Genomic DNA, 14733 nt, shown 5'->3' on the forward strand with positions numbered 1-14733 from the left:
CCCCTGCTCTGGGAATCTGTGGGCTAGCCAGCCTTCAGGGTGTGGTGCAAAACTCGTCTTTTGTGCCAAACAGTTGCTTGATCTTGGACGATGAGAATGGAGGTTATTCTCCAACCGTTAGGATGGGCTGGGGGAGGGATTGTTGGTGCCCAGGGCCAGCTGAGCTTATTGCTTTTGCAGAACCATAGGCATGCATGGAACTCCTGCCCTGGGGGGCTTCTCCCTGGGTTGGATACAGTGCCGCCAGGGGGTACAAGCAAGACAGCGGGGGTATTGGAAGGTGCCAAACATAAAAGATCATGAGGCTCTTTCATTGCCTACTCCAGCGGAGTGGTGTGTGGTCAGGTTACCAGGCTGGGCCCGTGAGCCCCCAGCTCTCTGATCCACCACAGACTTCCTGTGTGACCTTGGACAAGTGAGTTAGTGTCGCAGAGCCCTGCCTGCCGGGGGGCTCTGAGCAGAGATCCATGACAGCGCATGCAGCGCCCAGATACCGGGGTGACAGTCCAAGTGCCTTCCACCGTTCCCCTCGCCGTTTGGGTAACTGGCGTCAGGTTAAAGAGTGACACCGCTTTGAATGTTCCTACGTTTGGAGAAGCAAAGTCCCGACAGCAGGGCTGGAAGGGAGGGGAAACAAACACCAGGTGCGAACTCTGCTCTGGGTTCTCCACTGGCCCACAAGGTTACAGCCAAAGGATCTGCAGACAGTTCCCTGCACCGTGGTGGCTTGGAGCCAGACTCTGCTGCCTGTGCTCCATGGCAGACCCATCGCAATCAACGCGTGTTGGGGCATCAGAACTGGGCCCCAGTGCGCTCCTGGCTTAGCATCCACACAGCCTCTCCCTGGGCAGGGCGCCGGTTAATAGCTCCTGGCCGTTTCCGGCAGAGTGGCCTAATGGACGGATAACGAGGGGACCCAGGAGACCTGGCACAGGTCTGCTGGGTGACCACGGGCAAGTCACTTAGCTGCTCTGTGCCTCAGTTTCCCCATCTGCAAAAGGGACCTGACACCTGATGCTGCAGCCCTCCCCTGCACCCCCAGCCCAGCAGCCAAGCTGGAGGCCTGGCACCCCACGCTGCGGCCGCTTCCCCCGGCAAAGCCCGGCTCCGCTCCGGCCAGGGGCGCCCTCCGCAGGGCCCGGCTCCTCTCCGCCCCAGGAGCCGCCTCCTGCGCCGGGCGGGGCGCTCCCCGCGGGCCCCGCCTGCTCGGCCAGGGGGAGGCGGGTCTGTGTGGGAGAGGGGCCGGGCCGGGCCGGGGCGCGACGTCAGGGCCCCAGCAGGACTCCGGAGCGGAAGCTGCCGGGGGAGAGAGAGAAAGTTTCCGATCCCCGCGCGCACCCAGCCCCGCCGCCCATCCCCGGGGCATCGGATCGCTCCCCGCGCCGCCGCGCACCCAGCCCCGCCGCCCATCCCCGGGGCATCGGATCGCCCCCCGCGCGCACCCAGCCCCGCCGCCCATCCCCGGGGCATCGGATCGCCCCCCGCGCCGCCGCGCACCCAGCCCCGCCGCCCATCCCCGGGGCATCGGATCGCCCCCCGCGCGCACCCAGCCCCGCCGCCGCGCACCCAGCCCCGCCGCCCATCCCCGGGGCTCGGATCGCCCCCCGCGCGCACCCAGCCCCGCCGCCCATCCCCGGGGCATCGGATCGCCCCCCGCGCGCACCCAGCCCCGCCGCCCATCCCCGGGGCATCGGATCGCCCCCCGCGCGCACCCAGCCCCGCCGCCCATCCCCGGGGCATCGGATCGCCCCCCGCGCGCACCCAGCCCCGCCGCCCATCCCCGGGGCATCGGATCGCCCCCCGCGCGCACCCAGCCCCCCGCGCGCACCCAGCCCCGCTGCCCATCCCCGGGGGCTCGGGGCTGCTGCGCGGGCAGCATGTGGGAGCCGGCGGAGTTCGCGCGGCACTGGCAGGCCGAGTTCCCTGGGGAGCCGGCGCCCCGCATGCAGCTGGGCTCGGTGCGGGACATGGAGCTGGAGCTGGAGCGCTGCCGGGGGAACCTGAGGCTGCTGCAGCAGGCGCTGGCCGAGGAGAAGTTCAAAGTCATTTACCTGGAGGCGGCGCTGGCCCGGGAGCCCCCGGCCCCCTCCCCGAAGGGGCAGGCACAGGAGCCCGCCCCCCTCCCGGACATGGCCCCTGGCAAGAGGGGCGCAGCGGGGCACAGCTTGGCCGCAGCCATCCAGCACCAGCTGCAGCAGCACGAGGCAGCCCCGCGGGCCCGGAGGCAGGGCAGGCGGCAGCCCCCCAGGCGCGAGCACCCTGTGGGCAGGAGCACCGAGGGGGGGCCAGAGGGCCTGGCCACTGAGCAGGGCAGCGATGCTCCAGCTGGGCACCCGCCTGGCCAGACCCATGGCAGCGAGCCCCCCATGCCCGTCCCCAGGGAGGGCCATGGCAGCGAGCCCCCCATGCCCGTCCCCAGGGAGGGCCATGGCAGCGAGCCCCCCATGCCCGCCCCCAGGGAGGCCCATGGCAGCGAGCCCCCCATGCCCGTCCCCAGGGAGGGCCATGGCAGCGAGCCCCCCATGCCCGTCCCCAGGGAGGGCCATGGCAGCGAGCCCCCCATGCCCGCCCCCAGGGAGGGCCATGGCAGCGAGCCCCCCATGCCCGTCCCCAGGGAGGGCCATGGCAGCGAGCCCCCCATGCCCGCCCCCAGGGAGGGCCATGGCAGCGAGCCCCCCATGCCCGCCCCCAGGGAGGGCCATGGCAGCGAGCCCCCCATGCCCGTCCCCAGGGAGGGCCATGGCAGCGAGCCCCCCATGCCCGCCCCCAGGGAGGCCCATGGCAGCGAGCCCCCCATGCCCGTCCCCAGGGAGGCCCATGGCAGCGAGCCCCCCCTCCCCATCCCTTCCCAGGCCCATGGCAGCGAGCCCCGTACTGGGCGCCCCCATGGCGGTGAGCCCCATGGCAGTGAGCGCCCGGTCCCCATCGCTGGCGAGGCCCATGGCAGTGAGCCCCCTGCTCAGCATCCTCCTTCCTCTGGTGAGGCCCATAGAGGCCCTATGCCCATCTTAAGGGAGGTCCGCGGCCGGCAGCCCTACGCCAAGAACATGCCTGGCCCCGGGGAGGGCAGCGCTGACCACGATGATGAGGAGGTGGACCTGAGTGAGAAGTTCCTCCTGAACCCCATCTTCTTAGGCGTCAGGATCCTACCCCGGGGGTCTGGGGAGGAGCTGGACAGACCCCACCACTGGCTGCCCGCCTTACGGGGCAGGTGGCCCAAGCGCAGCCGGGATCTGGACTCGCTGAATGGGACGAATGGGCGCAGCTCCCCCGTGCAGCACGAAGAGCAGCACCCACTGCCCTGGAGACGCAAGCGACACTTGGATGTGCCTGGCAGGGACTCCTCCAGCTGCAGCTCCCCGGAGAGAGGCAGCGACTGCAGCTCCAACAGCTCCGACCACGAGGACGGCTCCTCAGGAGGTAGGCGGGTGGCGCCCCTTCCTCTGCGTGGCCCCCCTCCCTGTCCGTGCCACCCCTGGCCTGTGTCTCCCTGGTGAAGGGGGTGCAGGCTGGGCCACCTTGCTCCTGTGGTTGGTATGGGAGTGCAAGTCACAGGCATTGCTGGCGGGGTGGAGGGGGTGGGCTGCCTGGGCTGTGGGGGGTTGTGTCGCACTGGGGCAGGTTGTGGTGGGGAGAAAGGATTTGTGTTACCATAGCACCTAGGAGCCCTAGTCCTGGACCAGGCCTGTTGTGCCAGGCGCTGTACAGACAGAGCAAAAAGATGGTCCCTGGGCCAGACAGCTCACAATCCGAGTGCAAGACAAGAGAGGACATATGGGGAGTCGAGGGAGGCAGTGTTGGTCAGCATGATTGGCTCTGGTCTCAGCATCTCCTAAAACTGCTAGGGGAATTGCCCCAAACGGCCATTCGGTGCAGGCCCTGTGTTACCTGCCAGAGATGCCCCAAAGCTGCAGAGATGGCTCTGGGAGTTTTCCAAAATCTCCATTATTAGATCACCTGAGTGTGCATTATTTATAGTCTAATATCCTTCCACTCCACTGGATCAGTGCCCTGCTCAGAAAGGGGCTGCTTTGGCCACAGGTGATGTTAATTCCTTGGCACTCTGTCTGGGGCTAGTCTGTGTGGCACTGGCAACGATGGGGATAAATACTCCTTGGGGAGTCATGTTCCTGGCCTGTGAGTGCTGGGACTCCGCCCGATACGCAGGCTCACAGCTTAGGGGATGAGCTCCGTGTTCAAAGGTCACTTCTGTTACTGAGCACTTTATCGTAGAGGAATGTGGTAACTGGGTGCGGAAGGACCCTTTGAGCCTGGCGGTGACTGTGAGAGGTGTGACCAAGACAGCTTTTAACCAGTGAAGAGACGCTGTGGGGTGGCCGTGCTCCACATTAGCGTGACAAGTGGCAGATATTAATGCTGAGCTTGTGTGTCTCCTAGTGGTTTGTCAGAATGTTAGTTTGCAAGTCTAACGGAGATGATCCTACGAGACGTCTTACGGTGTTAAAGATGCAATTGGCTAATAGCTATTCTGTGTCATGTTGCCCTATTTCTTTGCAAGGTCTGTCATTCCAGATGCCTTGAAGTTCTCACTGTGTCTGTCAGTGTGCTTTAATCCTGCGTTAGCATGACTGGGACAGTTAAAAGAACATAATTTACTAATTTACTCACCTTTTTGTTGCTGATTCATTGTCTGGCTGCACTGAATTAATTTGTTCCTGTTGGAGTGTTTGTTTTTCAATGCTTCTGGGTGTAGTGTGCTGTGGTAAGATTGTCAGGGTGCCTAGAGCTCTTGCATGGGCAAGGTGTGTTACTATTGCTTGAAATAAACCTCATCTAGTTTACTGCATTCTACTAAGGAAGCAAAAGGCCAGGCTGGCCTCCAATGCATGAGCTGTCTGCCAGGTGGTGTTTGCTCCCAAAGCTCTGCAACCATCTACTTTCATTAACAGACTGCGGCTTTTAATGGCTTGTGTCTTCCACATCCCTCCCCTTCTGCCTCCAGCCTGGAGCCTCCCTCGCCTTTGGAGAATGCCTCTGCGGCCCCCATGTAGAAGGGCTGGACTGGAGCGTCCCTAGCTGAGAGGCTGCATGCTAGGAGAGGGTGTGTGTGCAAGGGTCCTATCAGTGCTGCACTGAATCCTTGGGCTCTTCTCCCGGTTGTGATTAGCTCCTTGTAAGTTTTTGATGGGCTGATCAGCGGCTTGACACCTGGCCTGTGTGTTGGAAAACCCCTTAAGTGGGTGTTTGGTCTGTGCCTTGGGTCCTCAGACTTTCAAACTACTGGGGGACTGTGCAATGGAGGCACCAAAGCCTACTTGGATTTCCTCAAAGGGAATTTCCTCAAATCAAGGCTGGTCCATTGGGGTTCCATGGCATAGTCCTGGGTTCGCAGTGTCGAATCCAGCCCAGCTCTTCCTTTTTCCATGTGAGCTAAACTGGGTTTCCTCTCTCCTTGTGTGTGGTTCTTTCAGGCAAGACCTTGAAAGCCCAAGGCCCTGTCTGCTCAGTTACAGATCTCATGGCACTGTTTTTTGTAAAGGAAGATGTTTGTCACAGTATCCTTAGCTAAAACATCTCCTCTTCCTCCAGTTGAGCAGCGAATTGCTGCCTTTCACCTTAGATGTGGTTGCATTAGAGCTATGTGTGAACGGTTTCCTCTGTGCATATGATTTGCAAAGCCCTTCGATTGAAAGGAACCGTAGAGATGTCAGATGATGATGATTCGCTTGGTCCAGATTTGGCCTGAATGTTTCCTTCCTGCATCAGCCGTTCCCTTTGTCACACCCAGCGGGCCAGCCTGTGTGTTGACGGCAACACATGCAGTCGAGAGAGGGTGACATTTAAAAGCAGAAGCTGAGAGTACAATAAAGCTGGGTGTCTAGATCCCCTTTTCACTTACAGCTGCTTCACTTCTGTGCTGCCCAGAGGCCTCATCTGGAGTGCTGTGTCCAGTTTTGGACCCCACACTACAAGAAGGATGTGGAAAAATTGGAAAGAGTCCAGCGGAGGGCAACAAAAATGATTATGGGACTGGAACACGTGACTTATGAGGAGAGGCTGAGGGAACTGGGGATGTTTAGTCTATGAAAGAGAAGAATGAGGGGTGGATTTGATAGCTGCTTTCAACTACCTGAAAGGGGGTTCCAAAGAGGATGGCTCTAGACTGTTCTCAGTGGTAGCAGATGACAGAACGAGGAGTAATGGTCTCAAGTTGCAGTGGGGGAGGTTTAGGTTGGATATTAGGAAAAACTTTTTCACTAGGAGGGTGGTGAAGCACTGGAATGCGTTACCTAGGGAGGTGGTAGAATCTCCTTCCTTAGAGGTTTTTAAGGTCAGGCTTGACAAAGCCCTGGGTGGGATGATTTAGTTGGGGATTGGTCCTGCTTTGAGCAGGGGGTTGGACTAGATGGCCTCCTGAGTTCCCTTCCAACCCTGATAGTGTATCATTCTTCTTTAGAGACCTCTGTCATGTCTCTTTGTCTTGTCACATGCACGGAGTATTCCAGACACTGATGTTGCTTCATTCTCTCACCAATGAGCCAATTGGGATGATTTGTTGCTTCGTTAATAGTAGCCCTGGCTTGGCAGCCCTCGTTATTTTAATGCGAAGCTCTGAGCTTAATGCGGCTCTACTTTAATATCAGTGCTGAGTGGATCTGAGCACAGTAAATCTGCAGCCATCCTGCTAATACGACTTCATGGCAATACATCCCTGTGTCGCAGATCAGTTCTGGAGTGCCGCCTGGCTGGGAAGAGAGGAGTCTGCTGGAAGAAGCTTTGAGAGGAGCTAAGCGCGGGAGCTCCTGTCTTTTACTGGACTGACTCCTGTTAGAGGAGATGACCCTTGCGGTCTCTTCTGGCTCCCTGATTCTGTGTGGAAGGTCCAAGCTTTTGAGCTTCCCAGACCTGAGGAATTGCTCTGTGAAGCTCGGAAACGTCTCCCTTCCACCACAAGGAGCTGGTTCAATGAAAGCTCTGACTTCACTCCCCTTGGGTCTCCTCTCCTGGGACCAGCCTGGCTAGAACAACACTGCAAACAATGGAAGAAGCTTTGGCATATATTGTCCTGATGGAGGCTAGTGGAGGAAATGAAAGGTTTTGCTGAAATCGGATTAATCACAAACTAATTTAAATGAGGATGTCTGTAAAACGTCTCTGTTCCCAGCTATCGCTTGGGTGAAATGCGTGTGACCATCATATGATCCACACAGCATCTTGGGTAACACACGTGTCAGCTCTGACCATGCTGACTGACAAGATCCTGGTGTCAGCAAACAGATGGTTAGAACAAGGAGCCAGGCTGGCCTTCATCTTTACCCTCCCTGACCTCTCTCTTTCTCCTCTACCCATCAGTGCTGTGAAATAAACAGCTGCCTTCACAGCTGATTCTGGTGCCTTGCATTGTGCAGCCGACAGGCGGTCTGGGTGCAGCAGAGGGTGTGGGCTCTCGCCCTGCCCTCGGTGGAGACGAGTGGCATGCGGGGAATGGCAGTGCTGCTGCGGTCAATCTGCCAGGGACCCGCTTCGGGAGCCTGACCGCTGCTGGGGTTTCCTCTGCTTTGGGAAGACCTCGCCTCCATCTGCTATAGGGACACCCTCTAACAGAACCAGATGCAAAGTGAGGCAAATGCCCTGCGGCTTAGCTATGGGAGAACGGGATTATTACGTGCTTCCCTGTCCTGTTATCATCTGATTGGCTGGCAGAGGCAGTCTCCTGGAAGGCTGGGGTGAGGGGAGGGCTGATCAATAGAAATGGGGAAACAAGCTTTATGCAGTGGGTGTGAGAGGCTCAGTGCAATGCCTATGAGTTGGTGACCCCATTGAGAGAGCCCCTGGAGTGATGACCGTCCTCTCCAGGCTGGCACTTTGCCAACACATCTGGGCTGCCTGGTCTCATGAGACGTACTCAGGGCAGTAGGAGATGCTGACTGCAGAGGGCCCCAGACCCCCCTCGGGTGTCACTCGGGAATGACGCCGCCGATGCCAGTGGAGTTACACCAGGTAAAAGGAGATTGAGGGCCAGAGAGGAGGGACCGCTGCAGACGGCTGTCCCCTCTCGCCGCGCCGTGCATTGGGTGAGGCATTGTGGAACGGCCCTGCGCACACAGTGATCTCGGAGTGGTGTCTCTAGTGTTTCTCTGCTCTTAGCCCCTTTTGGGCAACTCTGCCACCAAGCTAGAGGTGTGGCAGCAGGCACGGCTGTTGGCTAGGTTTGCTGCCGGTGGGGTGCGTGTCTCGGGTACCGTCTCTCGTCGGGGGATGCTGCGATGCACGAGCCACAGGCTTCTGAACATTTCTGTTCTTGAAACAAAATCCCTCCGCAGCGCATACCCCTGCTCTGGAGAGGCTGGGGGTGGGGGCCATGGCAATAGTAATCCAAGATGGTGCTGGCCAGAATATCCAGTTACAGCAGGCCAAGCGGTAAGCTGAACCCGCAGCCCTGGGTCTAGCTACAGCGCCAGTTTCTGTAATGGAAACGCTCCGCCTTTGGGTCACGTGGCTGCCTGGTAGCCTGGGGCAGGACTGCGCCGGGTTGGTCAGCACCTCGAAAACTCCAACCCGAGCTCCCGCTGACCGCAGCGAAGTCGGCCCGCATCGGAGCCCTGCTGAGCCTGGGAGCGCGTCTAGTTCTGCAGAGGGTGCGGCGAGACAGTGAACAGGCGCCATGCAGCTCCCTTTGCTAATGTACTCGGGCGCCCAGGTTCGTTGTGAGTCTCCACAACCCTCCCTTCCTCGATGCAGCTGGAGAGCTCCGTGTGTTGTGTGCCATGTTTTCTGGGGCCCAGTGCTGCATGCAGCATGTGTGGGCTGCAAGTAGCCCTACAAAGTAATCATTAGAATCCAAGTACCAGTTGTCCCTACTCCTGCTCCCCTGCTTTCTGAGCACCAGTCCCAGGACCTTGAGCAGGGCTTGGGCCAGTTTGAACAGCCCGAGCAATGGGGCGTCTACCTTTAGCGGGACAGGTTTCAGAGTAACAGCCGTGTTAGTCTGTATTCGCAAAAAGAAAAGGAGGACTTGTGGCACCTTAGAGACTAACCAATTTATTTGAGCATGAGCTTTCGTGAGCTACAGCTCACTTCATCGGATGCATACCGTGGAAACTGCAGCAGACTTTATATACACACAGAGAATATGAAACAATACCTCCTCCCACCCCACTGTCCTGCTGGTAATAGCTTATCTAAAGTGATCATCAGGTTGGGCCATTTCCAGCACAAATCCAGGTTTTCTCACCCTCCACCCCCCCACACAAATTCACTCTCCTGCTGGTGATAGCCCATCCAAAGTGACCATTCTCCCTACAATGTGCATGATAATCAAGGTGGGCCATTTCCTGCACAAATCCAAGTTCTCTCTCACCCCCCCCCCCACCCCCATACACACACAAACTCACTCTCCTGCTGGTAATAGCTCATCCAAACTGACCACTCTCCAAGTTTAAATCCAAGTTAAACCAGAACATCTGGGGGGGAGGGGGGGAGGAAAAAACAAGAGGAAATAGGCTACCTTGCATAATGACTTAGCCACTCCCAGTCTCTATTTAAGCCTAAATTAATAGTATCCAATTTGCAAATGAATTCCAATTCAGCAGTTTCTCGCTGGAGTCTGGATTTGAAGTTTTTTTGTTTTAAGATAGCGACCTTCATGTCTGTGATTGCGTGACCAGTTCCACAGCCTCCTAGATGTCACTCTGGCTGAATATCAGGAAATGCTCTCTGCATATTCCCTATGCCAAGCTACCCTTTGCCCCCTGATTGTCCTCCCCTGGGTGTGCCCGTCCTTGCAAAGTTCCCCGTGGCCTCAGTAAAAGGAGGGCCAGAAAATCCAGTTCACAAAATCTTAAATACACAAAAGGGCTTCTGTGTATCTCCTGAGTACCTCACACAGCAGAAGGACCCAGGGAAGGATGAGTCTCATGGAATTGACGTTTTGTGGCTTTTCCCCCCAGTTCTGCCACTGACTAGCAGTCTGGCCTTGGGCGAGTTGCCTCGGTTTCCCCACCTGTAAGATAGGGATGATACCTACCTCAGAGTGGTAGGAATGTTTGTGAAACACACTGAGATCCTTGGGTGGAGAGCTGCTGGGAGCCTGAGGGATTCTCACTCCAGGCTATGATATGTACACCTCCTGACTGTGAATGGGATTTGCCTTCTGGTTCGGAAGAAGCCTCTGAGTCTAAGCTTGTGGACAGTTCCCCCTTTAATGCTGTTGTAGCTGTCTCCATGGAGGACACAGACAGCTGTAGTGTTTTAATTAAAGCACTTCCAGGAAAGAACAAAACCACACTCTCGGTCTCAACCCCCTCTGGGGCCTTTGAAACGGTTTCATGCCTGCTCGGAAACCAGGAGGCCCTGGGAACAGAAAGGTGGAAACCACAGCAGAGCAGGTGGTATTTCTCTGAGCAAACCCTGCGACGAAGTGAGCTGTCGCTCACGAAAGCTTATGCTCAAATAAATTGGTTAGTCTCTAAGGTGCCACAAGTCCTCCTGTTCTTTTTGCGAATACAGACTAACACGGCTGTTACTCTGAAACCTGTGATGGGAGTGTTACAGAGAACTTGCTAGTGTGGCTCTCCCCTCCAATCTGCCAGTGTGGGGTAGGAGGCTGCTGGAGGCCAGCGGTAAAGGGGTTCAGCGGGGCCAGGGGCTCCTGCTGTCCTCCCCTCCAGAGAGGGTGAAGACTAGACGCATGGGTGGGGGGAAAGCTCTGAGCAGAAGTGTCCCTGTGTGCAAGCAGCTTCTATGTCAAGGAAACAAATGCTGGCTATTGGAGCTGCTTTGTGTTGCTGCAGAAATAGGCTCTGGGGCATTTCCCCGCTGAAGACCGCATCAGACTCTGCTGTTCTAGGCTGGAACAGCCATCCGGGCCAGGTGCTCCAGGCCAGTGATTGCCATCTTGCAGTGGCTGCATCTCAGCCCCTGTCTCTTTCCCACAGCCAGGCTGGGGCATGTGTGTCAGGGATAAAGGGCTCCTGGGGGCAATGGCAGAGCCGTGTTCTGGGATGGTGTGATGGTGCTCTTCTCAGCAGCACCCGGGCCCGTCCCCTGCTCTCTGCGCTGGCCTCCCATAGAAGAGAGTCAAGGGGTATCGGGCCCGATCTTCGAGGCGCTCTCAGCGGCCTGGGCTCAGCGTATCTAGAAGGGCCTATGGCTCCGGGCTGGGCACCGAGGTCCATAACTCCTCGGTCCTTTGGAACTTTCTACCACCTGGGCAGAGCCCAGCTGGGCAGCAAACAGAGCATCCTGCGGGGCCGGTCCCAGACCGCAGAACAACCCCCCAGGAACTCAGAGCCACCCCAAACCTCCCCAGGGGCCCTGCTCCCACCGGCCTTCTCTGACACAAACCCAGAGCAGGGGGGCCGTACCGGGAGGGGAGGAACAAGCTGCTCCGCCGCTCACACAGCTCTCTCCCTGGGGAGAAGAAGAAAGGAAATCATCCACATCAGACAGATGTCAGTCACGTGACGCCATTTAATGCATGACTGAGAGGTGCTCAGAAACTACCTGACGAGGGCAGTTTAGGACCCTGTGTAGAGTAGAACAGATGGCAGAAGTTATAGTCTGCTTGGAAAGTGGTAGCTCTGGGTGTCCTTGTTCCCCTTTTGATGGAGGGATGTAACTTCCTCTGGCTTCCCCTAGTTTGCCCCATTTCCAGAGCCTGGCTGTGTGGAACAGTGTCTGTATTGCTCATTGGGGTGTGAGCATCATGCAGGGAACGAGGCAATTCCTTTGTTGCTTGGCATTGCACATATCAGCTTTGGCCAGGCCTGCACTGTTAGGCTTGGGCTGTCGGGTCCGTGTGTGTGTGTGTCTGAGAGCTTGTGACAACCCAGGCTTCCAAAGGAAGGCAGCACGTCCCAGCCCACGCGTTCCATTGTTTAACCCGAGTTGTGAAATTTCCCTCTCTTCCTCCAGCAGGATTACAACACCCAGGGCCTGTCTGCTGTGGGCAGACACTGGAAATCCCAGGGCCCTAGGGTTTTTTTCCGAGGCTCCTTGGCCATAATGTGCCCTCTCATCCCTGTTGTGCAGAATGCTGTGTGCGGTTCAGCTGTCGCCCTGAGGTGGCTGCATTTCAGTGGCTGTGCTTGCCCAGCTCACGAAGCACTTGGCGATCAAAGATGTCCATGGAATTAACGTTTTTTCAGGGACGAGTAACTCACTCACTCAAAGCTGCAAGGAGGGGATTCAGCCGCGACACTAGTCCACCTCCCCAGCTTTCCTGATGGCTCCTCTGGTTGAAGGAGTTGGCTAGGGTGTCTCTGGCTGTTGTGGGCTGCGTGGTAAGGAGAGATCTGGGTGGGGGACTGCGCGGGTTGGGGGATCAGTAATGAAATAGGGAGCTGGCTGTTGTCAAGTGCCCAGTTCCAGTCGATCCTGGGTTGGCAGTTGTGAGTAGGTTGTATGGTGAGTTGATGGTTCTCAGTTCTGAATGGACAAATGCCACCCAATGGGCCTGGCCCCCTGTGACGGGTTGGATCACATAAACCCCCTTTGGGCTGCCAACTGATATGCCAAGATTACTTCTACCCCTGCTTTCCCTGCCAGCTTGAGACTCCAGCACCCTGCCTGGTTGTGCCAGACATGCTTGCTAGTCACAAACACAGACCCAGGTCTGAACCATGTCCCACAAACAGCAAGCTTAAATGAAAGCAGCTTAAGAAGTGTTCCTGTCTCTAACACTCAGATGCCCAGCTCCCAGTGGGATCCAAACTCCAAATAAATCCGTTTTACCTTTAAGCTTTATACAGGGTAAACTCATAAATTGTTCGCCCTGTATAACACTGATAGAGAGATATGCACAGCTGTTTGGCCCGCCCCCCCCCCCAGTATTATTACATACTCTGGGTTAATTAATAAGTAAAAAGTGATTTTATTAAATACAGAAAGTAGGATTTAAGTGGTTCCAAGTAATAGCAGACAGAACAAAGTGAATTACCAAACAAAATAAAATAAAACACGCAAGTCTATGCCTAATACAGTAAGAAAACTGAATACAGATAAAACCTCACCGTCAGAGGTGTTCCAGTAAGCTTCCTTTTACAGACTAGTCTCCTTCTAGTCTGGGTCCAGCAATCACTCACACCCCCTGTGGTTACTGTCCTTTGTTCCAGTTTCTTTCAGGTATCCTTTGGGGTGGAGATGCTATCTCTTGAGCCAACTGAAGACAAAATGGAGGTGTCTTCCAGGGGTTTTTCTTTTGTGGATGGATACCCCTCCCTCCTCCTGTGTAGAATTCCAGCTACAGGATGGAGTTTTGGAGTCACAAGGGCAAGTCACATGTCCATGCATGACTCAAAACTTACAGGTAGCAGCCATGGTTCACATGCTACCTTGAACGTCCTCATGTAAACTTCTTATGTAGATTGGAGCCTTCCAAGATCCATTGTCCGTTAAGTGCTTCTTGATTGGGCACTTAACTTGCAAATTCCTTTCTAAAGAAACTGACCAAATGCCTTACTAAGACTATTTAAAATCAAACAAGTATACAGCCAATATTCATAACTTCGAATACAACAATGACACATGCATACAAATAGGATGAATATATTCAGTAGAGTGTAACCTTTGCATAGATATGTTACATGGCATATGTAGCATAAAACTTATTCCAGTTATGTCATATATACATTCATAAGCATATTTCTATAAAGCCTTATGGAGTGCAACGTCACACCCCTGATCAGAGGCCAGGGGCTGCAGAAACAGAGCTGTCTCCCTCCATTGACCGAGCTAACGCTGACTTGGACTCCAGGTAATTTAGTGGGGATTAAAGGGGTATAAATAGCCGCCTGCCCAGTCAGGTGTCAGCACGGAAAATGCCACTTGGCTGCAAACCACAGAAAGCTGTTGGAGGGTGAGAGGGCCTTGCCGCGGTGCAGTGGTTGCCCTCTGTCCCTTCCTGTTCTGCTGCAGGGTCGGTGCTCTGCGATTCCTGTGCCGAGTTTGTGCTGGTGTCCGAGGAAGGGAGCTCCATCGCTTTGACTTGATTTCCACTCCTGATGCTGTGGGACTGAGGTTGCCTAGCATCCTCCTCATGGGGCTGGGGCAGCAGCCACCTTTGCTGAAAACCAGTGCTCTTGGTTATTTGGTGGGCCAAGCTCCAGGGGGCTTGGCTGAGTGACTTCAGCTGGCGGTTCTTGGCCCCCACAGCAGAGTCGTCCTCTAATAAACACTAAGCAGCGACGTCGGCCGTGGGCTCTGCTTTGGTGCCGCAGAACGTATGTGCCACCCTGAGGGCCCCGCGCGCAGGCTGGTGTCACTGACCAGGCCGACAGCCCCGCTAGACTGGTGTCCTCCCTCCGACAACAGCCAGCACTGGTTGCTGGAGTGGAAGGCAGCCGTTGCCCCATAATGCCCCCAGCACAAAGCAGCAGCAGGGCTGTGAAGGGGAGGGTCGGTGGTCCCATAGCGTGCATGAGAACCGCTTGCCTGATCACTGAAGGGAAGCAGAATTTCCCTTCATTTGCAACGTGCATCCCAGCAGAGCTGAGGGTTCTGGGTTCTCGCCTAGCAAGATCCTTCCCTGGACCATCACTCATTTGTCGCCTCTCTACCCCTCATCCTGTCATAAGGCTCCTCCTGGGCTACACCAGCCATTTTATCTTCCAGCCCTCGGCTTGGACAGCGATGCTGCTCCCAGCAGGGCTGGAGGGCCTGGTCTGCTCCATACTGTGCCAGGTGTCCCGCTGCTCTGCCAGAGCACAGCCCCCCCGTAACAATGCGGGTCCTGGCAGGATCCAACTGAGAGTGCCAATTCAGGACAAATTG

The 14733-nt window shown here is 56.5% G+C and overlaps 1 protein-coding gene across 1 annotated transcript; it reads left to right on the forward strand.

The window, feature by feature from the left end:
* Nucleotides 1–1815: 1815 nt before the first annotated feature.
* LOC311532591 (uncharacterized protein) lies at nt 1816–13952 on the forward strand (the record flags this gene model as incomplete). Its single annotated transcript, XM_084651163.1, has 2 exons — nt 1816–3420; nt 13879–13952. Exons 1-2 carry the CDS (start codon nt 1878–1880, stop codon nt 13950–13952), a joined length of 1617 nt encoding a protein of 538 aa, XP_084507289.1. The 5' UTR covers nt 1816–1877.
* Nucleotides 13953–14733: the final 781 nt, after the last annotated feature.

The sequence above is a fragment of the Lepidochelys olivacea genome (assembly GCF_965140295.1).
Source record: "Lepidochelys olivacea isolate rLepOli2 genome assembly, chromosome: 17".
NCBI lineage: Eukaryota > Metazoa > Chordata > Testudines > Cheloniidae > Lepidochelys > Lepidochelys olivacea.